Here is a 24,805-nt window from a genome sequence, read left to right as displayed (position 1 = left end):
TCCCCTCTTCATGGGCTAGTCGTCCTGTTTTCCTGCCCATCCTTGAAGCTGAGATATAGGATAACACTTCCAGGAAACCCTTCCTAGGCATTCTCAGTGATTTTATCTCCTGTGAATATACATCTCGAGTCCATGAATACATGTTGGATCTATTGTATGTTATTTAACATAGAATCATAGGCAGTTGTTTCCACTGTGTTTTGTGTTAACTAGACAGCAGAGCACATAAGACACACTCAAATATTTGATTACTTGATCAGGTTTATTTCTTGCAACCTCTATGAGGAGCAGGTTGCTCTATTCTGTTTTGTAGAGATGAGGAAACAGATGTACAGAGGGATAACCAAGATGAAGAGAAGTGAAATGTCTCATTCAAGTCCTAGATGAGGGGAAGCCAAAGCTATATATATGTTAATTGTTCTCAAATGTTCTTTGTTGTTATTTGAAATTACATGTACTCCATGCTCAGCGCTACTGGTGGAAGGATGGCCTTATATTTATTTACTATTATTATTTTTTTACTTTTTCATTGTAGGTCCATCTACTGAAAGAGAAAACTAAGGCAGTTTATTATTTGAATGTAGATTTTGTTCTTAGTGGAAAATGAGTGATTATCCAAGGAATTCTTCAGGAATTGTCTATTTACTTTTAGAGTACATATTTGGGCTTCCCTGGTGGCGCAGTGGTTGAGAGTCCGCCCGCCGTTGCAGGGGACACGGGTTTGTGCCCGGGTCCGGGAAGATCCCACATGCCGTGGAGCAGCTGGGCCCATGAGCCATGGCCGCTGAGCCTGCGCGTCTGGAGCCTGTGCTCCACAATGGGAGAGGCCACAACAGTGAGAGGCCCGCGTACCGCAAAAGAAGAAAAAAAAAAAAAAAAAAAAAAAAAGTTAATATAGAGTACATATTTGAAGGGACTAATTCAATTTACATGTCATTAGATTTTGAAATGATTTTTATAAAGTTTTGGTATGAGGGAGATATTTTAAAAAATCTATTTCAGTTTCCTGAAAAGACACAGATTAAACAATTATGCCATTACCCTTCTTAGGTGGCCAGCTAAGTTTAGCTGAGTGGTCGGAGATTTATAAAGAACCTGTACATAAGATGTCACGTGATAGGTAAGGGTCACAAACAAACAACAAATTCTTTTCAATATCAGTAACATGCCAATCCTTCCTCCCGCATGCATATTATGAACATAATGTGGTTCTCTGAGATTCCTGTAACGGGTAGAAGTTGGAAGAATTCACTGGGTTTTCTGTCTCACAATATAACTCGGGAACACTAATTTTCAAATATTCCAATGGCTCTCCATAGCTGGAAGTCTCCAACACAATCATGTGAATTATTCACATTATAAGAAACGGCAGCCCGGAATTTCCTGGCATTGGTGAAGTGGCAGATGGCTAATGAACAGGCATTCCTTCATTTTTCTTTGCATGTTTGTGCTATAGAGTTGTATGGCCTGAATGCTTCTGAGGCTTCCTCAATTCTTTCCAACCTCCTCCTCCACTATTAAAGCAAAACACAAAACAACCACCCACAGGAAAAAAAAAAGAGGCATGGGCTATCGCTTAAAGCCAGATGATAGGGCCAAGGAAGCAGGGTTTTGAAGGTAAAACTCATTTCCCATGCATGATTGCCAAGTCAGTGTCTTGATAGTCTTTGCGGGTAAAACAGGTAGATATTCCATACAAACAGCATGCAATTCATTTAAAAATGAGGGCCTTCTTTGAGGTACTGTTAGGTGTTGTGTAGGTATATAAAATGAACAACAAACTTGGTTTCCATTCTCTACTAACTTGTGATTGAGAAGGGAGAGGAGATAAGCTATGAATACAAATTGTTATAGAATAACGGAGGATGTATTTGGTATCATCAGAGACCTACAGACGAAGTGCCACGTGGGATCACAGAGGAGAGAGACTTTCCTTCTGATAGAAGGGATGGAAAAGCCTTGAGAGCCTAAAACTTGGCATTTTAAGCAGACCTTAAAGGGGAGTGTGGGGATGGCAGCCCAGCAAAAGGAACAGTTTGTGCAGAGGTGTGGAGATAGGTCAGGAGAGGTCAGTGCAGACCTGGTGAGACTGCAGAGGGTGGGTTGAGGCTAGGCTCTGGGGCTCCTGAAACTAGGTGCTTGACTGTGCAAGCAGTTGGGGGCTAAGGATGGGGTGCAGTGGAGGACAGGGGACCAGAAGGGCCCTCAGGCATTGCAGTGTGATGGAAGAGCTCCAGATGCTGAGCTGAGTAAGACCTGAGTACCAGACATGGCCCCAGTACTTTCAACAAGGCCATTGAGATTGCTGTGCTGTTTCCTCATCTGGAGAAAAGGGGGAGGGTTGGGGGTGGGCAGGGAGAGGGGGAGGGAAGGAGAGGGAGAGAGAATGAATATACCTGTTCTTTATACATCTCAAAGTTGTTTGGAGGATCAAACGAATAATGTAGCCCTTTGTAAGTAATACAAATATGACCTATATAGTGTATAGGTTTAATATCATGCATATGATATATAGATAGAAACAAGTTTTCCAAGTTTGCTGGGAAATTAGAATTATGAAGTAAGTGCAGTGAATCATCTTGGTGGTGTGAAGGCCAGAAAGTGCTCATGAATGGTAAAGGCTAGAGTAAATCCTCTGAAATTGTGTAAATCATCTTGCCTCTTGAATTCTTCATTGCTTAACATTTATTTTTAGAGGACTGTTGTGCATGTCCAGCTTTTGCGCTAGCTATTGTTGGTCAAGTTCTCATTGTTTTCTTCTCTCTCCAGGCGAGCCCAGGTCAGGAGGGCAGTGCTGGCCATCAGTGTTTAGGGTCGTGTCTTTAAATAAAACATGCAGATCAACACTGCGTTGATTTATAAAACCCTGCTTGGCTAAGGGCTCTATCTCTCTGTCACTTCTGGCAAGTCCGTTTTCTTAGTCCCTTGATTTCTTATAACGTGACCGAATAGATTTGGGGGAGGAAAAATAACTCACTTGAAAGTAATTTAGTGTACATTAGGTGCCTTCATATTATGGACATAGTGCTTACAGAGACAGAGGACTTGGTGTGTCTTAGTGCCTGGGAGCCGGTGGGATAGGAAGCGGGGAGTCTTCAAGGAAGGAAGAATTCTTTTGCTTGAACCATATGATAAAGTAGTTGACCTTTTCCATGTCATTCAGTGATGCACCTTGATATATAAATAAGACTCTTGACTTTGAGTCAATGTGGTATAATAAAGGCTATATATATGTGTGTGTGTATATATATATGTGTGTGTGTGAATATATATGTGTGTGTGTGTATATATATATTTGGTTTTTGTCCCATGTTCCTAGCACAAAACTCATAAACCCTTGGAATTTTCTGAGTGATAGGAGTGTCTTTTGTTATTCTTAATGAGGCCTTTAGACTATATCTGAGTTCACCCTAATGAATGACTCTTGGTGGGCACTTAGATAGCTTCAGGATGAGGGCAGGTTGTCAGAGGAAGCAACTTCATGATTATAGCGGGTTGAAACTTTTAGCTGTATCCGCTGAACTCAGGGAGGGGTGAGGTTTTGACGATTGAGTTAATCACCAACGGCCAGTGACTTAATTAATCATGCCTATGTAGTGAAATTTCTTAAAACTTTGATACAAACTCTGAAACAAGGAGGCTAAAGGAGCTGCTGGGTTGGTGAACCCATGGATGTGCTGGGAGGGTGGTGGGTCTGGAGAGATCATGGAAGCTCTGCGCTACCTCCCCTCCCCACCCCCAATTCTTTGCCCTACACATCTCTTCCATTTGGCTGTTCCTGAGTTGTATCCTTTATAATAAAATGATAATAATATGTATAGCGCTTTCCTGAGCCATCATAGCAAAGTGTCGAACCTGAGGGAGATGATGGGAAGCCCTGACTTTGTAGTGGGTTAGCCTGGTTAAGTGGTTAGATGCCATTTGCAGCCCGTGTCTAACGTGGGGTTTGCACTAACTCCAGGCAATTGGTGTCAGAAATGAATTGCATTGCAGGACACCCAGTTGGTGATGGAGAATTAGTTGTTGGAAAATGAAGTAGTCAAGTCTTTCTTATTGTGAAATATCAATGCATAATATTAAAACATTGTGGCTGTAATATTCTCTGAAATTATGATAGTTTACTATTTAAAGACTGAAAAGTCCGTTAAGAAAAAATTATAGTGGGAAAGAAAAAAGTTATCAGGCCAGTGCCTTATTATTTATGTATTTACATTGTGTTTTATAGTGTAATAAAGTAGAAGTTACACCACTCTGTGGTTTCCATTGACCCATCTCTCCTAAGGTGTAGACCAAAGATTTCATAGCCTTTTCTCTGCCTTCAGTCAGTGGAAATATCTAGTACGTAAGTATTATGGATTGCAGTTATAGGTAGTCTCCTCACTAAGGGATTTTCAGTGCTTTGGTTTACCTCCACAGCATTAATATTACTATTAGGATAAACCACAGGAAATTACCAATATTCTACTGTTTTTGACCTACAGTGACAACAGTTTCGTATGGTTCAAACTTAATAGGAATTAAGTTCTTATTGACTTTCTATCTGCAGTTTAGAAAAAAAACAACTGTCGTGACTGCCATCAAGACATTTAAGGGACTTCCCTGGTGGTCCAGTGGCTAAGACTCCGTGCTCCCAACGCAGGCGGCCCGAGGTTCGATCCCTGGTCAGGGAACTAGATCTCACATGCCACAACTAAGAGTTAGCATGCCGGCAACTAAGATAGCCTGCATTTCTTAAGGAAGATCCTGCACACGGCGACGAAGATCCCATGTGCCGCAACTAGGACCCGGCGCAGCCAAATAAATAAATATTAAAAAAAAAAAAAGGCATTTGAGAAAATACTCAAAGGCAAAAAAGAAAAAAATATGTACTCCCAAGTTCCACCAACAAAAGATACAAAATACTAAAAAGAAAATAAAAATAACTTGTAATCTCACTACTCAGAGAAAACAGGCAATAGAGCATAGAGTATGGGGCTCTGGAGCCAGGCTGCCTGTATTAAAATCTCACCTCTGCTATTTGCTAGCTGTGTGACCTGGTATAAGTTACTTGACCTCTCTGTGCCGTAGTTTTGTGTAAACATTTTCGTACTTTTTCTTTCAAAAAACTGAGATGGGACTTCCCTGGTGGCACAGTGGTTAAGAATCTGCCTGCCAGTGTAGGGGACACGGGTTTGAGCCCTGGTCTGGGAAGATCCCACATGCTGCAGAGCAACTAAGCCCATGCGCCTCAACTTCTGAGCCTGCGCTCTAGAGCCCGTGAGCTACAACTACTGAGCCCACGAGCCACAACTACTGAAGCCCTCACGCCTAGAGCCGCAAGCAAGAGAAGCCACTGCAATGAGAAGCCCGAGCACCGCAACAAAGAGTAGCCCCCGCTCGCCGCAACTAGAGAAAGCCCATGCGCAGGCAACGAAGACCCAATGCAGCCAAATAAATAAAGTAAAAAAAAATTTGTCTCAATAAAACTGAGATCATGTTAGCTCAGAATACTGCTTTGTGTTTATTTCTTCACTTAACATTTTTTATTAACAATTTTGATCATTTTGGCAAAGGGATATGGCAAATCCGATCCCTTCATACAAATAGTTTCCTAAACAAAGGGAAGTTTAGGATTTTCAATAAGTAATCAGCAATTTCAACAGTGTGGAGTGTAGATCAGATGGCTTTTTGATTTTGTTTCTTATAATGGTAGCAGGATTTTTTCTTTTGAAATAGGTATTTAATGCCAAAAAAATAGATAAATTGACCTGGAGAGACTATAACTTAAATGCACCTTCTCTTCCCAATAGTTGACTCGCTAGGGAAAACCATTCTCTCATTCTAGGTTTCTTATTGAAATAGATGAGAAATGATTACTCATAGATTATTCTACTCAAAACACTAACTCAACATAGAGATGAGCCATGGATAATCCCGTTTTGTGGAACTTTACTGAATATCAAAACTGGTAACTCTCACAGGCAATTGAGCACAGAGTATGGGGCTCTGGAGCCAGGCTGCCTGGATTAAAATCTCACCTCTGCTACTTGGCTAGCTGTGTGACCTGGTATAAGTTACTTGACCTCTCTGTGCTGTAGTTTTCCTATCTGTAAGATGGGGTTGAAAACAATAGTGCCTACCTCATAGGGTTATTGTAAACGTTGAACAAGTTCATACCTGTAAAGTGCTTGGAATAGTAATTATTACAAAGTATGCATCAGTACGTGACTAATATTAATAGTATTTTTCTAGGTGTCTTACCCTTGCTACTGGTTTTCAGAGTTCTTATTTGAGTTTCAGGCTACTGACGTTCATTTATTCCCCTTAAATCAGGTTCTCTATATCTAGGGTTTTCCTAATTACTTCTGTTTAATCTTGCCTTTGTTTGCCTTTTCCGAAATGGTCTTTATTTTCTATCTTAGTTCCTGTTCCTTTGCTCTCTCTAACAGCCCCAGGGGAGAATTCCCGGCAGGCAGAGGACTTCATGACTTCCCCAGGAGGGGACCATGGCCCTCCACATATACCATCTCTGCTCGCCAGTTTCCATATTCGCTCGAGGCTGGCCACGTGCCTGTCTAGCAGGAACACTGCCTGACTTAACCTGTGACTAATTGGAAAACCCTGCATTTAGGACTTTTGTAGTTTTCTGTTTAATTGTTACCCCTTCCTGTTCCTGGAAGGAAGAGAAACTGGACTGAAGTCAGCGTTATGGGAGCTACAGACTGGCCCCCGCAGTGCTGCCTTGGGCAGCTGCTCCCTCACCTCCAGGGTTTAAGGTATTTCTCTGCCCCCCACATTTAACTCTGTCCCTCCAGTTGGGCTCACACGCTTCAGTGTCTAGTCCTGTCTGTTGGCTTTGTATTCCCAGCTGAGCTGGAAGCTTTGTGAGGATAGCAGTGTTTACACTTATTACCACTGATAACGAGCATCACAGCAATGCTAGCTCATGTTTATTGAGCACTTACTCTGTGCTAGGACCCCGGCTAAACCCAAGTTCATATCATTACTGCTCAAAAACCATTCTATTATTATCTGTATTTTATTTATTTATTTATTTTTTGTTTATCTGTATTTTAGAGATGAGGAAACTGGGGCACTGGGAAGTTAATGGACTTGCCTGGGGTCTCACAGGCAGGAAGCAAGAGAAAGCTAGCTTCTGCTTTTTGCCTTCTTTCTTTCTGGGGAGCAGCTTTGGTTGAGAGCTTGAGCCCTGCCTGCAACAGACCTTGGTTCAAATCCTGGCCATTCCCCAGATGAGTGACCTTGACCTCAATACTTTGTTCTTTAATGTCTCCATCTCTAAGATGGGACCTATCTAAGAGTCCTGAAGGTTAAAAAAAAAAAAAAAGATAACGGGAGTAAAGACGCCCAGCTCAGAAATAAGCACTGGTAGAGGTTTGCCGCTCTTAGTGAATGGTGGTAGAGTGGTTGAACTCCCAGAGGCCCTGGATGTGGGATGGTGAACCCCCAACACACCCCTGGAGAATCAGTCACTAAATCCCTCTCTCCCTCTGTAGGGCCGGTCACCCGGCAGTTTTCCTTTTTGAAGCCCACCCGGCTCGGCACCACACCTAGTTTTCCCACGTGGGTAGTTTGTGTTGTCTTCTGCGTGGTAGAAATTACTTGGCTGTACTCCCACCCTGGCAGGGGTGGGTTTTAGCCAGAAACCGGGGACCTAGCTCCTGGTGGCCTGGTCCTCTGAGTCAGCGCCCTCTCTGTGGAGCTCCAGGGCAGCCACTGGTTCGTAAGGGAACCCCCTCCTCCCTGGGCCCCCCTCTTGCAGTTTCTGCTAGAAACAGACTATCCGGGCCTGTCCTCTCCCCATTTGGTGGTTTTGTCCTGGCCCTTGCTGGTTAGCGTCCTCCCGTAGTTTAAATAATTTCTAACCTAGTCCCTGCTTGGCCTCTTGTGAGGAATGTTCAGGAACAGATCAGTTAGGGATTGCATCCCTGTGGAAAGAGGGCAGCGCCTTTGGTGAGGGTATGTCAGCTTTGCTCCTTGACGGACGCGGCAGTGTGGAATATGATGGAGTCCTGGGAAAATCCAGTGGAGGGCCAGTTCCCAAAGCTGGGCTTGGGAACATGCTGCCATTCGTGGCCTTCCTTTGAATCTTTGCTAACTGGAACCTTCTGTTGATTTTGATGAATACAGGGGTTTGCTGGTATATTTACATCTTTTGGAAAGGGCTTACCCAACAAGTGGGTAAAGCTATGGGATGTATCAGTCGTCCAGCTCTGAAAAGAACTTATTTATATAAGTTTTTAAAAACTGTCAGCATTTGGCAAATGAAGGTACAAGTGCATTGGACATTCTGTCCCACCAAATAGCATCTTAACAAAACTGCTGATCCAGTTGCAGTGAAAGTGGACACTTGATCAGTAATCGAGGAACCCTTCTGGAAGGATGGAATCTGCTTTCACAATTCACAGGTTGCATGTGGCAAATGTTAAAGGTGTTCCTACTATGTTCCAGGAACTGTGACAGGGGTTCAGGGTACAATGATAGGACATTCTCCTTGCTACTTGAGGAAACAGGAGTGTTTGGCTTAAATCAGCCTTTTCCTGCAAGTTCTGTCACCCACGTTGGGTTTCCTAACGTTGACCACAGTATGCCCGAGAGATGTGCTTGTAGTGAAGTGTGTGTGTGGGGGGCTGTCAGTGGCTCCTGAGTGTTGGTTCTTCTGCCTGGCTCATTTCTGTATCTCCCCAGTGAAGTCATGTTAGACCACTGATTTATTTGCAAAATGAGGATCTCATCCACCCTCTTGTCTACTTCCTTGGGATTAGACGTTTCAGATAAGACAATGACAGCGTCAAGTGTCATCTGAGTGGAAACTTTTATATCTTATATGATGTCTCTAGCTAATAATGTATGTGATTGAAGATTTTCTTTTTCCTTTTCCATTCTTTCTTTCCCTCCCTCCCTTCCTTCCTTCCTTCTTCCTTTCTGAAAGATTTTTAGATGCCATGCAACTAACATTGTTAGCACAAATTATGTTTGTGACAACTATTGAATTGCTTCGAAGTATAATAGTTTGTGAGTAATAATGTGAAAACATACCTGTGAACAAGATGCTTTTCAATAGATAGAAAAAAGTCTTCCTTTTACTTTCATAATAGTTATGGAGCAGTAAGATAGAGTTCTACTTTAGAGTGATCTTTTGCTTTTTGTAGTAGAAATTAATATTGGGAAATTTTATGCTGCTGAGAATATTTTAAAAAATGACGTCAATACAAATTTATCTTGCTGTAGCTGACTTTAACACTTTTTCATGAAGATGATTCTTACATTTAACAAGATGCATGCAGATTCCAATGTTTATCACACATGACAGGGTCATTTGGCGAGAGGCACCTTTTTAGTGTTTAAGGGCATTCGAGGGGGTGCAGACCTGGGCTCCAGCCCAACTCTGTGGTCAACTGGTGATGGTTTAACCCACCTGTTTACTGTGAGGCATGTGTCACTTACTAGGTAAAACTGAAAACCAATCTGCACTCTTACAGACGCTGCTAAACAATGTGGATAAGTGTGCAGGGCTCTGGGGTCTCAAGGCTTGGCTTGAATCCTGTCCCACTCTATGTTAGGACTTGTTATTGAACCTCCACGGGCCTTATTTTCCTCATCTGCACATGGGGGTAATGAGACAACCTACCTTAAGATGTGGAAATGAAATGGAATTGTGCATGAAGCACTGCAAACACTCGGTAAATGCTGCCCTACAGTTACCTTAACGGAGCAACTCATTCTTTATAACACACCACCTTTAGAAAAGAATCTGAAGTGATTATTGAATCTCTGAAGTCCATTGCTTTGCAGACATATCAAGCAAATGTCTTTTAAAAAATTCTAATTTTTCTTGAGTTGATGTAATTTACAATTTGAAAGGTGAGGAAGGGTCTACAGTCAAAGTCTCACTCCACTCCTGTCCTCCAGCTACCCACCCACCCCATCTCCAGGAAACTGAGAGTGCTACAGAACTAAAGACAAAAAAATCCTCAAATGGACAACACTGAAAATAGCAAGAGAAAGAGGAGAGGCAGAGGAAGGGGTAGGAGTATAGGAAAAGAGGAGGGGGGAGGTTCAGCTGGGGTCTAAACTGCTGAGCTCTCCTGGTCCCTGAAGCCCCTTAGGCAACGCCCTCGCTTATACCCCTCTCTGAGGACCCCATGATGTGGGGTTCTTCTCCCCTTGGGACTCCTCAGCCTTTTCTGTCTTAGAGGCATGGTGGGTGACTTCCTGGCCTGTGTCCCAGTGCAGACACTGGCAAGCTGACCTTGCCCCATGTGGGGTGAGCTCAGGTCAGATAAGCCTTCTGTGTCATCTGAATGCAAACCACTGTTTGAGGTATTCTGGAAGATTCAGGAAGAGTCCAGAAGTTGAGATCCTTGACTTCTCAAAGCACTGGTGTCCTAAACTGAATCCCTTCCCAAGGAGTAGCTGTGGGGCTGTAGCTCTTTTCTGTTTTTTTCAATCTTTTGGTGCTCTTGAAGAATTGGTAAATCCAAGACAGTTGTGGAGAATGCTAGGGATTTTCTCTTACTCTGCAAAGTTAGTTTTCCCCTTCTAGTCTGAATGGAAACCTGAGATGGTAAATATTTATAGTTTCCATCATAATTTTTGTGTCTTTGTTTCTTTATATTGACATCACCCCAGTTTCAGTCCTCTGTTCTGGTAGCTACCTGGGGTTCAGGAGTAATTCAGTTTTGTCCCACAACCTCCTGCCCGTCAAGAATGTTTGTTCTCTTTTTTTGTCCAGCCAAATTAAGTTTTTCTTTTGAAACCTAATATAAAGTCCTTTTTCTTCCTGGATCCACACCAATTACTTCCCTTCTCAACTCCTAAGGTACTTATACAAAGGAACTGCAGCTTAGGGAAGGGTTGTGCTCCAGACATTCCTTTTTGAGTAATTGGGTTGGAAATTGAAATGCATTTTCCCATTAAAAATAATAATTAGGCTCCCATAAAGGGTATTTAAAAAATGATAAATTGGGACTTAGTGAACTTTTATTACGGAAGAGTTGAAAGAATAGTAAAGTGGACTGCTGTACACTAACCACTTGGTTTCAATATTTTGCCATATTCACTTGTTCACCCTATCTATCTATCTGCCCATCCACCCATCCACATACCTCTATCTACCTACTTTTTTTGCTGAATTATTTGAAATCAAGTTGCAGACAGTGTTACATTTCACCCTAGATCCCTCTAACATCACGTTGTAGGATTAAGGACTTCCTTCAACATAACTGCAATACCATGATCATAGCTTAAAAAAATAAACAATAAATTTGTACTACTATCTACGCCATTTTCCCGTTGACCTCAAAATATCCTTTATTGCTGTTTTAAAATTTTTATTATTGTTTAGAATTTGGAATCAGGCTCCAATCAAGGTTTACTAACCGGATTTTGTCCTATTAGTTTCTAACAAAAGCTATTTGAAGCCACATTTAGCCAAGTACTGGGGGAGGGAAGGAACTTTTCTGGGCATAGGTAGTATGTTGAAATCTTTGTGTACTCGCCCCTCCCTGTTTTCCTCTCCCATGCTTAATGCCTGTCTCTGGATCCTGGGGTGCCCCTGCTGCCCTGAGCTCTCCATTTTGGCCAGATCCCCAGCCCCAGGGTACAGGGACCTCTTAGCCAAATGCATCTGTGAATCAGGGGTTCATAGCTGGACATTGCTGATTTATGCATGTTTTGCTGGGGAAGCTTTCTGGGCCTCCATCTGTTCCCCTAGTGGTTTTTGCTGTCCAGTATCAAGAGTTTTCCAGCATCAGGGAAGCATTTCAAGGAATTTGACAAGATAGAGGTAACTGAGTAGCTGTATACTTCGGGAGGGACTTTGTATCATGGGTGAGTAGACTCTGGGCAGGTGGGTCCTGTCTGGATGTCCCTCCCTGCCTAGTCACAGCTGCGGAGTTGGGGAGGGTGGGACAGTAGCAGCTGCTTATCTGGAAGTTGGCAGCTGCCTGAAGTTCCACTACAAAGTTTAGCACTTATTTATATACTGACTTCCATTGTTTTCCAGTTTCCATATAAGCTCGTTTGTTCTCTTCATACATCTTAAGTTTTTAAAATTTGGGCAAATGCTGTGTCTCAGTCACTGGCGCTGGGGGAATATCTTAAAAGCTCTGTGGTTTCGGTTATCCCCACAGCTAAAACCAGAAACAGTTTGGGGATGATTTTGTTTTGTGGAGTTTGCTTTGCATTCTCCCCTTTCATTAGTGTTCATAATTGATTTAAAACGTGTTTAAACAATTAGCTTAATAAAGGGGGTTGTTTTTCAGGAGCTAGTAGATCTTAGCTCTGCCAGGGTAGGATTGAGAGGCTCTGTCCTGAAACAGTATCTGCCTGGGTTTTCCTCCAGGCTCTTACCAGTTTTCAACCATGTGACCCTGGGCAAGTGACATACCCTCCCTAACCTCCAGCTTCTCTCTCTAAAATAATAGTACACATCTCATAGGGTCGTGACTGTCAGAAACCCTTGGGGCCTATGGCCTAAACTCTAAATATGTAGGTCCCCCTCGAGAGATCTAATCAAATATATTGATTTTGCAGCAGACTCAGCGGAATAGGGGTTGCAAATAGCCTCACGTCAGATCAGAGCAGGTTTTGCTACCAATGAATTTGTCAGATTTGGTTTTGCTATGAAATGAGGTATAAAACTTTTTGTTTCAGAGCTTTTTGGGTTTTGCCTTGTGGACACGGGAGGGTGGGCTTGCGTTTTCCTCTCCAGTAGCATCAACCCAGAGTGAATGTGGATAGGGCTGGAAAAGGTTGGGGAGTATGGAAATTTGAGAACCAGGAAGGACATTGGTTTTAGCACATAATATTTTTTTAAATGGTTAATAATTTTCTTTTCTTTTTTCAATATTTATTTGGTTGCGCTGGGTGTTAGTTGTGGCTCGAGGACTCTGTAGTTGCGGCATGCGAACTCTTAGTTGCAGCATGCATGAGGGATCTAGTTTCCTGACCAGGGATCAAACCCAAGCCCCCTGCTTTGGGAGCACGGAATCTTTTCCACTGCACCACCAGGGAAGTCCAGCACATAATTTTTCAGCTGAGCAAACCAAGGTGCAGAGGGGTGAAGGGACTTGTTTAGTATCACAGAGGTAGCTGGGGACAAAGCTGGAGGAAGAAAAACCCCTTTAGAGAAATGCATATCTAGCTATCTTAGTCAGTAATCTAAATCAAAAATAGACTACTTTTGGGTACTGTGATTTGAATGTTTGCTGAAAAAAAATAGGGTGTGTATCTGTGTGTTTAAAAGCAAGGTTCCAGCCAAGCTTAGTGGGTTATCTACTTACCAGCCAAGTCCTTTTCCCATCACAGAGTTGTTGGGTCACTGCTGGGAAACCCTAGCTTCTGAGAATGTACACCCTTTCCTGATAGGAGAGGAAGAATTGCTATCAGAACCATCAAAATGCTCCTGGCCCTGGTTGGAACAAAGCTGCTTGGGAGAAGTCACAAGGGCCTCCTTATCTGGAGTCTCAGGTTATTACCGTCATCCCCATTATGTGTATTTTAGCAACCCTCGAGCTAAGCCCACTGGGTTTAAGGAATGCCATTTCTGCGCCATTTCTTCTCAGCTCCTCTGACCATTGGGGTCAGTTGGAAATGCAAGTATTACTTGGAATCCAAGCTAGAAAACTGCTTTTGATTTTTTGGGTTGACTTTGAGCCATTCCTCATACCTCTTCCTCAGTTTCTTGCTGTCTTAATGTTTTTTATGTAACATCTTCTTTTGTGACTTTGTCAATAGGATCTTGGCAAAACACAGTACGTAGTGGGTCTTCAAAATACGGTGAATTAACCAAACCTGGCTGGGTCTAAGAAAAACGCTAAGGATTTTGATAACCGCTGGCTTTTGCTCGACCTGTTTTACTTGTAATGTGGAGGAGAATCACTTTTATCAGTAAGAGCTGAGAACTCTCTGTTTCTATGGTTCTTGCTGTGTGCAGAGGATACTGGAGACGAGGTGATGGGCTTGTTTTGAAGAGGCTGAGGGACCCGAGGTTGTGGTCTGCATAAGGTGGGCTGTGATTTGGGAGTTGGAAGGGAGGTCAGAGAGGGGGGACAAATAGAGTTTTGCAGTTGTTCATCGGGTAAGCTGCTCTGAGGTCTGGTGGTGGGCATTTTCGAAACATCCTCCTTCCTGCTGTGCTAATTGGAATCCATAGTTTTGCGATGTGGGGAGCCTTTAATCTAAGTTGTGAAATATAAGAGCAAACCAACATTTAGCATTTTAACAGAAGAGTTGGTAAATGATGACCTCAGCTCAGGTAAGAGGAAGCAGCGTCCAAGCAGGCAGGATCCAGACTGCCTGGTTTGAATCCAGCCACTGACAGGTAGTAGCTCTGTGACCTTGGGAAGGCTCCTTGACCTTTCTGTGCTTCCTTTCCACATCTGTGACGTGGGGAGAATACCAGTAACTATGTCATAAGTTTATTGTGAAGATTCCCTGCTTGGCTTACTGCTGGATTGCAAATGCTTCATAAATGTGGTGTTGCTTATTGTTAGTAGTTACAGAGGTATAACAAATTAGTCTGAGCCGGACTTCCATCACTTCTGGAACACTCCCACCTGAAACCATCCCCTTCCTGCCTCTGGTTCAGCCTACTTTCCATTCTGACCCTGATCCCTCGTGTCTGATTCCCTTGGGTCTCTTATTCTCTTTCCTGCTCGGTGGCCCACCCTGCATGAGTTAACCCAGTTACAGGTTTGGGGTGCACATCTCAGCTGTGCCCCGAATGGCCTTGCAGTCCTTTCACTGGCCTCTCACATTCCTTCTGTTTCTCCACTAAGCCTCACTGTCTCCGTCAGCCCCTCTTCTTCTCTGGCCCCTCTAGTTCTCAAGAAATGCCATCTCTCATCTTCAGGCATCTGTTTGCTCACCTTCCCTCCATCCACGTAAAGAACAAACTCACGGACACCCTGCCTCAGGACGAAGTATCTTTTTTCCTATTCAAGTTTTTAACCCGTCTCCTTTTTGCTCCTTGGCTTCTTCTGCATGTAAATAAACACTTTGGTTTCAGCCACTTTAAAAAAATTCAAAACTCCAAATAAAAATTTCTTCCCTTCACGCTGAAAGTGAACTCCCTTACTCGTAATGCCCATAGTGGGCTTCTAGAAAGAGCAAACCGAGCTGTTTCTGCTCTTCAACGCAGGGAATCTAGCCTCACCTTCTGGTCTATGAAAAACTGGTCCCTCCAAGGCCACAAAGATCTCCTGCCAACCGTTTTTTCCTTCCTATTTTATTTTATTTATTTTTTCATTTTATGTATGATGTATGTATGTATTTTAGGATTTTAAAGATTATTTTAGGATTTTAAGTTACTTCAAGAAACTATGGGGAAACAGAAAGGGAGCAAAGTGCAACAAGGGGAAAGTTAAAAAAATTTCCAGTTACTTTCTGATTCAGCAACTAAAGGCTTTCTGTGTATTCTTTGGAACTTCTATGTGGCCCAACTTGTCTGAGTTTTTCTCAATAATCTTTCTAAATATTCTTCTTAGGGTGTTTCTCTCTTTATTTTTTTTTAATTGTGATAAGAACACTTAACATGAGAATTACCCTCTTAACAAATTTTTAAGTGCACAATACGGTATTGTTAACCGAGGGCACAATGCTGTACAGCAAATATCTGGAACTTATTCATCTTGCATAACTGAAACTTTATCTCCGTTGAATAGCAACTACCCCCCCACCCCGGCCCCCGCCAAAGCTGGCTCCTGGCAACCACCATTCTACTCTCTTTCTATGAACTTGACTACTTTAGGTGCCTCATGTAAGTGGAATCATGTAGTATTTGTCTTTCTGTGACTGGCTCATTTCACCTGGCATAATGTCTTCCAGGTCCATCTTTGTTGTCCTTTACGGCAGGATTTCCTCCTTTTTTAAAGCTGAATGGGATTCGATTTTATGTATATGTCACATTTCTTTATCCTCTCAACCATCAGCGAACATTTACGTTGTTCCCAAGTCTTGGCTATTGTAAATAATGCTGCGGAGAACATGGGAGTGCAGCTATCTCTTCAAGATCCTGATTTCATTCCTTTTGGATAGATACCTAGAAATGGAATTGCTGCATCATTTGGTAGTTCTATTTTTAGGTTTTCTGAGGAAGCTCTATACTGTTTTCCATGGTGGATGTACCATTTTATGTTTCCTTCCTATTTTAGCTCCTCTCTCTTGAAGCATCTGACCTAGCTGACTGCTGATTCCTCCTGGAAACTTCTTCTCTGTTCTAAGGTAGAACCCTGGCTTCTCTTCCTCAGGTCCTCATGGAGTAGATCCAGTTGCTCAATGGATATTTCCATCTGGGTGTCTCCGTGCTTACCTTTATCACTACATGTTCAAAACCGAACATGTGCTATTGTCTTCTCCACACAAGTATATGAGCTAGGGCCCCTGAAACAAAGTACCACAAACTGGGTGACTTAAAAAGGAGAGATTTATTGACTCACTGTTCTGTAGGCTACAAGTCCAAGATCAGGGTCAGCAGGGTTTCTTCTCCTGAGGGCTGTGAGAAAGAATCTGTTCAGTGCTTCTCTTCTAGATTCTGACGGTTCGCTGGCAATCTTTGATGTTCCTTGGCTTCTATAAAGCATCATCCTGACCTCTGCCTTTACCTTCACATGGTGTTTTTACTTTGTGCTTGTCTATCTCCAAATTTCCCTTTTTTTAAAGGACAGCAGCCATATGGGATTAGGGCCCACCCTAATGACTTCATTTTATACCTTTGTAAAGACCCTATGTCCTAATATAGTCACTTGGGGTTAGGACTTCAACATATGAATTGGGGGTGAGGCAAAATTCAACCCATAGCACCATGCAGACTTGATTTTTTTTCAGGTATTTCTCATCTCAATGAATGGCACCAATGTCCACCATGTTACTCAAGCAGAAACTTGGGAATCATCCTTATCAAATCACGTGCCTTTATATGAACCTAGCATCTAGAGCTTGTAGAACTTGGAGGCACAATTTTGGACAGGTTTACAAAGGGATCTGTGACTCCCAAATGGCTGACAACCTCTGCTCTGTATCTTTTTCTTTTTTTTAGCATCTACCGCCTTGGTACAAAAGTAATACATACGTAAGAATTTTAGAAAACTACAGAAAAGCATAAAAATAAAATTAATAATTATCCTATTATTCAATTACCCAGAATCACTTATTATTTTGGTCATTTCTCGTACGTTTTATGCCTTCATGCATTTTTTTTTTTTTTTACTAGTTGGAGCATACTGTATGTAAGATTTTGAATCCAACTTTTTAAAATTCAACACTGAATCATGTGTGTTTCCATATCTTCACAAAATCTTCATAAATAGTTTTAAATGGTGTGTGTTATTCCATTCAAATGGATAGATAATGATTGACTTAGATATTTTATTATTATCCCATTATCAAATATGCAGGTCGTTGCTGTTTTTTGACTTTTATAAATAATGCTATGACAACCTTTACTATTAATTTGGACTCAAATAAATATTTTTTTCAGAATTCAGGTATGAGTCAGCAGGGGATAAAGAAAAAAGGTGGACACAGTATCTCTAAGCAAATTATTAGTGTAAATTGAAGGAAAGCTAAGCCTACCTCAGTTAACAAATATCTTAGGTGTTAATTGTGAGTAGTTACTTTGTGATTTAAAAGTTATTCTTAATTAAATTGTTAAGGTAGATCACAGTAGAGTCTCCAGTCAACATTTTGCTCTTCAGTGATTCTTTACAGTCTATAACAGGGTTGTACAATGATGGAAATGTTCTTCATCTGACCTGTCCAATATGGAAGCAATTAGCCACGTGTGACTATTGAGCACTTGAAAAGTGGTTAGTCCAACTGAGGAACTGAATTTTAAATTTTATTTATTTTTAATTGATTTAAATTTAAGTAACTATTTGTGGTTAGTGGTTACCTATTGGATAGTGTAGTTCTATCAAGGTGATGCCTAAACAGTTTTATAGTGCTTATCTTTTCCTACATACCCTTTTAAGTGTTTTACATGTTAATGTATTTAATCCTCACAATGACTTTAGGAAGTAGTCTTCCAGTTACTATTGCTATATAAAAAATTACCACAAAACTCAGTGGCTTAAAACAATAACAATCATTTATTTTGCCTGAATCTACAGTTTGGGCAGGGTTCATCAGAAATGGCTCATCTTTGCTCCATGCAGCATCAACTGAGGTTATAGAGTCTACTTCTAAGATATCTCAATTACATAGTTGTCATGTTGATGACTATTATTGATTTTTCTTCTTGGGGGAGCTTGGGTTCCCTCACAGCATGGTGGCTGGCTTCCAAAAGCAAGTGTCCCAAGAGATAGGAAGCGGAAGCTGTCAGTTTCTTAAGGCCTGGGACTTAGAAACTGACAAAATATCACTTCCAACATATTCCATTGGTCAGGCAAAGCACAGAATATATCTTCAAGGGGAGGAGATATAGACCTCACCTCTCCACGGGAGCAGTGCCAAAGAATTTGGGGACATGTCTTAAAGTCATCATAGAAAGGTACAATCATTTTGATTCTGTTTTACAGATGAGGAAACTGAGCACCTAGCAGTTAAAAAACTTGCCCAAGGTGACATGCCTAGTAATTGGCCAAGCTGTTATTTATGCCAGGCAGTCTGACATTTTTTTTTTTTTTTTTGCTGTACGCGGGCCTCTCACTGTTGTGGCCTCTCCCGTTGCAGAGCACAGACTCCGGACGCGCAGGCCCAGCAGCCATGGCTCACGGGCCTAGCCGCTCCGCGGCATGTGGGATCTTCCCGGACCGGGGCACGAACTCGTGTCCCCTGCATCGGCAGGCGGACTCTCAACCACTGCGCCACCAGGGAAGCCCTGACCTTTTTTTAACTACAGTGCATCTCTGTAATTCATGTTTCACTAATTTAGATTCATATCTTCTTCAGTTTTTTCCATGGTGCAATAATTATGAAATTAAATGACTGCTAATATGTTTGTAAATCACAAACTGTAAATACATAGTATTTGCAAGGGTTTGCTAGATGTCAAATTAATGATGAACACACATTCTCAACCACCTGATTCAGGAGGAGCTGTTTGGCTCCAATTTGGAGCCCCTCTGCTTTCATCTCTGTTTCTACTGCTTCCCAAAGAGAATTTATTATCACCTCCAGATTGAAACAGACCACAATTCTGAGTAAAACTCTTTCAGTCTTAGCATGTTGCCTGCTTTACCTATTCCTGTTGCATGGCATATGTGTTTTTAAAAAGGAATTAATAAATAACACACTTAGAATTATAAAAGGAGTTGAATATTCTGGGTTTTACTGAAAGTAAATCTTGAGGTTAAACCCTAATTTAGATGATATATTTGCATATGTTTAGGGAAGTGTGTGTGTGTATTCTCTTATTTATTTATTCATTCATTTATTAATTATATTCTTGGAAGAGAAATCAGAAAAAATATATAGATTATGCCAAATTCTAGAGGTTGCATGATAAAATAATGAATGCAACCTTTTACAAACCTGAGAAACCAGCAGTTTCCTTTCATGTTCAAAGATAATGGATAGTTCCATGCGAGAGAGAGAGAGAGAGAGAGAGAGAGAGAGAGAGAGAGAGAGAGAGAGAGAGAGAGAGAGAGAGAGAGAGAGCGCCTTTTGTCCTGTGGCTTCTGTTTGATACTATTTGCTGCAGTAAAGAAATGTGGTCACTTCACACCTAGTCTCTGTCCCCATGTAATCATTACAACACGGGTATTTTTTGGTTTTTTTTTTCATCAAAATACTCTTGAGAGAGTTTATAGTTAAATGCATCTAGCTTTCCAGTTTCTGGGTTTCTCAAGCAATATGTGTGAATCTCCATGATGTAGAAAAGCTTATTTTATTACTTCAGAATCTGAGTATCCCAAATAGTGAGACTTCACTTCAGTGAAATCCCACATTTTTCTTTAGTCCACATCCTACCTGACCCACTCCTTTGTTTTTGTTTTTTTAAAATATTTATTTATTTGTTTATTGGGTTGTGCTGGGTCTTAGTTGTGGCAGGCAGGCTCCTTAGTTGTGGCATGCATGTGGGATCTAGTTCCCTGACCAGGGATCGAACCTGGGCCCCCTGCATTGGGAGCGTGGAGTCTTATCCACTGTGCCACCAGGGAAGTCCCTTCTCCTTTGTTTGATAACTCCCTTCTCATTTTATGTGTGTGACTGGTATTTTGTTGATTTTCCACACAGTCGGCTCTTTCTCCGTTATCTTAACTGGCCGTATCTTATGATTGTACGAGCCGGGCTCACTGTTTTTCCGTCTCACTCCTTCATAGATGTGACTCAGTTCCCCATATATGGGAACTTCTTGAGAGCCTACGTAGCATGCTCTTGGGCCCAGATATCCGGCTGCCTCTGGCGTAAGTCCATGTGGCATTTTGACTTGTCCAAAAGCAAATGTCTCCTTCTCTCCCAAAGATGCCCCCTTCCCAGCTGCCCCATGTCATAAAATAGGTCCCCACTATTACTGTTTCTTTTAATGCCCCATGCATACCTTCCTCGGCCTTTCTCCCAATCTCTCATGCCTGCCCAGCTGTTCACTTGTTTAGTGCCTGTTTCCGATACTACCCTACAAGCTCCAAGATGGCGTTGGTCATGCTGTGTTATTTTCCACTCTCTCTCCAGCTCCCAGCTGGTGCTTTTCATATAATGGTCATGCCATAAATGCTAATTTGGGTTAGTAAACAAATAAACAAATGCATGTGCTTCCATTTTTATGTTTGTATCCCTGGGCCAAAACTTGATGCCGTCGTGGATTTTTCTCTCTTTTTTCATACACTAGATCTGTCAGTTTACTAAATCTTTCTGGGACATACACTCCATGAGGACAGGGATCTTTGTTTTGCTCAGTGGTATGTCCCAGATGCCTGGAATGGTGCCTGGCATGTAGTTGAGCCAAGCTGAGCATTTACTCTGTTGTAGAAATGGTTCTGGATGTTTTACATGTATTCATTTATTTAATCTTCATAACAAGCCTAGAAGGGTGGGTAGCTACTATTAGTGTGCCTATTTTACAAGACACCAAGGCATGGAGATTAAGTCATCATCCAGCGTCACACAGCTGCTAAGCGGTAGAGCCAGGATGTGACCACACTGTCTCCTGAGTCTGTGCTCTTAACCACTGGGTAGTCTGCTGTGATACCACCTAGCGATGGTGTGTTTGCTCTGTGTGGACCCTTCACTGAAACTCTGTACATTCACTCCACGCTGTGTAGGTACTCTTTTAGAGGAAGAAGCAGAGGCTGGTTTGGAGAGGATTAAAAAAAAATTACCCAGGGTGGGACCCAGGTGCTGAGTAGCAGGGACAGGATGGGAACTCAAGACTGTTTCAGCACAAGCCTGTGTGCCTGTCCTGCCAGACCTGCCAGTCTCTGCGTGGCCGTGGTTTTGGAAGCAGACTGACATTTAACAGGAACATTTCCCAAGGTTGTCGGAGTTTCCTTGTCCCCAGTAGACGTCTGATGCAGCTGTGCATGTTTCTTCCTCAGACAATGATGGCAGCCGCCCGTTACACTCCAGAACTGAGACAACGCCCTCGCCCACGAACAATGGAAATGGACACCCAGAATACATTGCGTACGCGCTTGTCCCTGTGTTCTTCATCATGGGTCTCTTCGGCGTCCTCATCTGCCACCTGCTTAAGAAGAAAGGCTATCGTTGTACAACAGAAGCTGAGCAAGACGTGGAAGAAGAAAAGGTTGAAAAGATAGGTAAATCACCTGGCTTCTTTTTATGGGAATGTGAGTGCAGACGATTTTTAAATCAGAAACCAGTAACGTATATTTTCCATCTCTATAAGGCAAATGATCCATCTTTTTTTATATATTGACATTATGTAAATTTAAAGTGTACAACACGTCAATCGGATACATTTGTATATTGTAATATGATTACCATTGTAGCGATATTTAGCACCTCTATCACAGTACGTAATTGTCATTTCTTTTTAGTGGCGGAAATCATTAAGTTCTAGTCTCTGAGCAGGTTTGATGATTATAATACAATATTTTTGCCTATATTCACTATACTGTGCATTCGATCTCTAAGGCTTATTTAGTATTTGTTCTAAGTTTGTACCCTTAAGCAACATCTGCCCTATTGTAACCGAAGGTGGTGTCTGGCTGCTCGCTGCTCAAAAGCCAATAATAAGGCCACGTTGGTGGTTTATTTTGGGTGCTGGCAACCGGGGGGTGAGGGGAGAGGGTTAATGGACTCCTGTCCAAAGGCTGACTACCCCTCGCCCCTGACCATCAGGGGGTAAAAGAGCTTTTATAGACGAAGGGAGGGAGCTACATGAAGAAACAGCACAGTCAGCTCTGACAGTCATCTTGAAATTGGTCATGTGGTGGTCTGACCAGTGTCATCTTGATTGTTTTTTATAAATTTATTTATTTTATTCATGTATTTCTGGCTTCATTGGGTCTTCGTTGCTGTGCGCGGGCTTTCTCTAGTTGCAGAGAGCGGGGGCTACTCTTCGTTGTGGTGCGCAGGCTTCTCATTGCGGTGGCTTCTCTGATTGCGGAGTACGGGCTCTAGAGCGCAGGCTCAGTAGCTGCTCAGTAGTTGTGGTGCACGGGCTTAGTTGCTCCGCGGCATGTGGGATTTTCCCGGGCCAGGGCTCGAACCCGTGTCTCCTGCATTGGCAGGCGTATTCTTAACCACTGCGCCACCAGGGAAGCCCATCTTGATTGTTTTGTTTTTTTTCGGTACCCGGGCCTCTCACTGTTGTGGCCTCTCCCTCTGCAGAGCACAGGCTCCGGATGCGCAGGCTCAGCGGCCATGGCTCACGGGCCCAGCCGCTGCGCGGCATGTGGGATCTTTCCGGACCGGGGCACGAACCCGTGTTCCCTGCATTGGCAGGCGGACTCTCAACCACTGCGCCACCAGGGAAGCCCTTGATTGTTTTAAGTGCAGTTAATCTTTCCAGGGTCAGTTTTTTCCCATTTCCTTGAGGCCAATTCTCAGAATTGTGGCAGCTTATGTCGTGGTTACAGCCTGGTCATCATGTAGTTAACTTCTTCCACCTGGTGGGGCTTTCAGTATCTACAAGACAGCTCGCAGGATACGGCTCAGAATATTATCTACAGCCCTTGAGAAGGAACTAGAGGTCCTTGCTTTAGCTTGACTTTGCTTAGTGACTATTATTGTCTTGTCCTGCTTGACTGCTTTTCTCTGCTTCTGCATTTTCTCACTTCTCTGATTAAACTTATTCTTTGGCTACAGTTTTTCCACAGGCAAAAGGCAGGCAGAGGACGTGGGCGTATAGACCACAGGGCCCTGCTCCATTTCACTCTCTCCCTATCCCTTATGCCCTGGTAACCACTCTCTATTTTTACAACTTTGGCTTTTTTAGTTTCCACATACAAGTGATAACATACAGTACTTGTCTTTTTCTGTGTGTGATTTATTTCACTAAGCATAATGTGCTTAAAGTCCATCTGTGTTGTCAAAAATGGCAGGATGTCCTCCTTTCTCATGGCTGAATACTATTCCATTATATCTATATATATATATCTATATATATATCACATCTTCTTTACCCATTCATTCCTTGATGGGCAGTTAGGTTGTTTCCATATCTTGGCTATTGTGAATAATTGTGCAATAAACATGGGAGTGCATATAAATCTTCATTTCCTTTGGGAATGGAATGACTGGATCATAGGGTACTTCTATTTTTAATTTTTTGAGGAACCTCCATATTGTTTTCCACACTGGCTGCACCAGTTCACACTCCGACCAGCTGTGCAGAAGTGTTCCCTTTTCTCTGCATCCTCGCCAACTTTTACAAAATGATCCATCTTAAAGGCAGATGGTGTGGTGTAGTGTCACTGTAGATTTCACAGGAAGCACACCTAGAGTTATAAACCTTGCTTTCATTTATTAAATACCTACTAAATCATTTACTCTTATTTGCCTTGTGGCCTCGGGCAAGTTACATATGTTATATATGCTGCTATGTATAATTTAACTTAAATTTAATTTCATTAATTTAATACTAATTTAATTAAAATTTTAATTTAAGTGAGAACAATAATCTCCACCTTGTAAGATTATTGTGAAATTTATAGAGAATATATATTTGGTGTTTGTCACACATGGCCACTTACTATTATTGAATTAGATTCCAATGAGAACAATGGGAAAACTGAATACGTCTCACCATTTTTGTGCTGTTACTTTTGCTGGGGGAGTTCTGTCTTAAATCTACGAGGTTAGAGTCTATGTTTATTAAGTAAGAGGTTGTGTGAACATTGCAGTGAAAATGTGGCAAGAGCTGGTGCTTTCATATTGACTTCAGACCGTCTCAGCTTTTCCTCTTAAAGTGGAGTTGCTGGATTGTGTTTGGAAAACGCTGAGAGATGAAATCCTGTTTTCTCCACAGATGTACTTTCCAACCACCCTTTAGGGCCTTGGGGAGTAGTAGGTAACTCTCCTTATCCCTTTCAGCCTCTCAAAGGATAGTTTTTGCAGAAAGGTTACAGTTGGAGTAGGTCAGCCTTCAAGCCGGCCCCAAGGGCAGAGTGCAGGAGCTTCTTCATTCCTTGCCAGCTTGCCGCCCTGTTGGTTTTTCCCACCCCCACTGACCTTTGAGCCAGAGAGAGAGCATGGTCGCAGGATGAGTCATGTTTGAGCTTATGAGCAAACCAAGGCTGAGTGTTTGTCAACAGAAGGCGGGGCCTCCCCCTCCTCCTTCCTAGATGCTCTGTAGGTCGGCTTAGCCATTAGCAAGTGCACTGTGCAACCAAACGTGTATTCACGAGAGCAAGCAGCTTGGATCGAGAAGACCATTTTCCAGATACACGGGTAGGAC

The 24,805-nt window shown here is 42.4% G+C and overlaps 1 protein-coding gene across 2 annotated transcripts in view; it reads left to right on the top strand.

Moving 5' to 3' along the window:
• RELL1 (RELT like 1) overlaps window positions 1-24,805 on the top strand; it is a 72,996-nt gene that overhangs the window by 9,687 nt on the left and 38,504 nt on the right. For both annotated transcript variants that reach the window (XM_067735700.1, XM_067735699.1), the window contains exon 2: window positions 21,480-21,701. In XM_067735700.1, the coding sequence (XP_067591801.1) occupies window positions 21,480-21,701 (222 nt within the window). The remainder of the gene's footprint in view (window positions 1-21,479; window positions 21,702-24,805) is intronic.

The sequence above is a fragment of the Pseudorca crassidens genome, chromosome 4, assembly GCF_039906515.1.
Source record: "Pseudorca crassidens isolate mPseCra1 chromosome 4, mPseCra1.hap1, whole genome shotgun sequence".
Classification (NCBI taxonomy): Eukaryota; Metazoa; Chordata; class Mammalia; order Artiodactyla; family Delphinidae; genus Pseudorca; species Pseudorca crassidens.
Note: the sequence above shows the minus strand (reverse complement) of the source record. Positions and strands in the feature narration are given on the sequence as shown.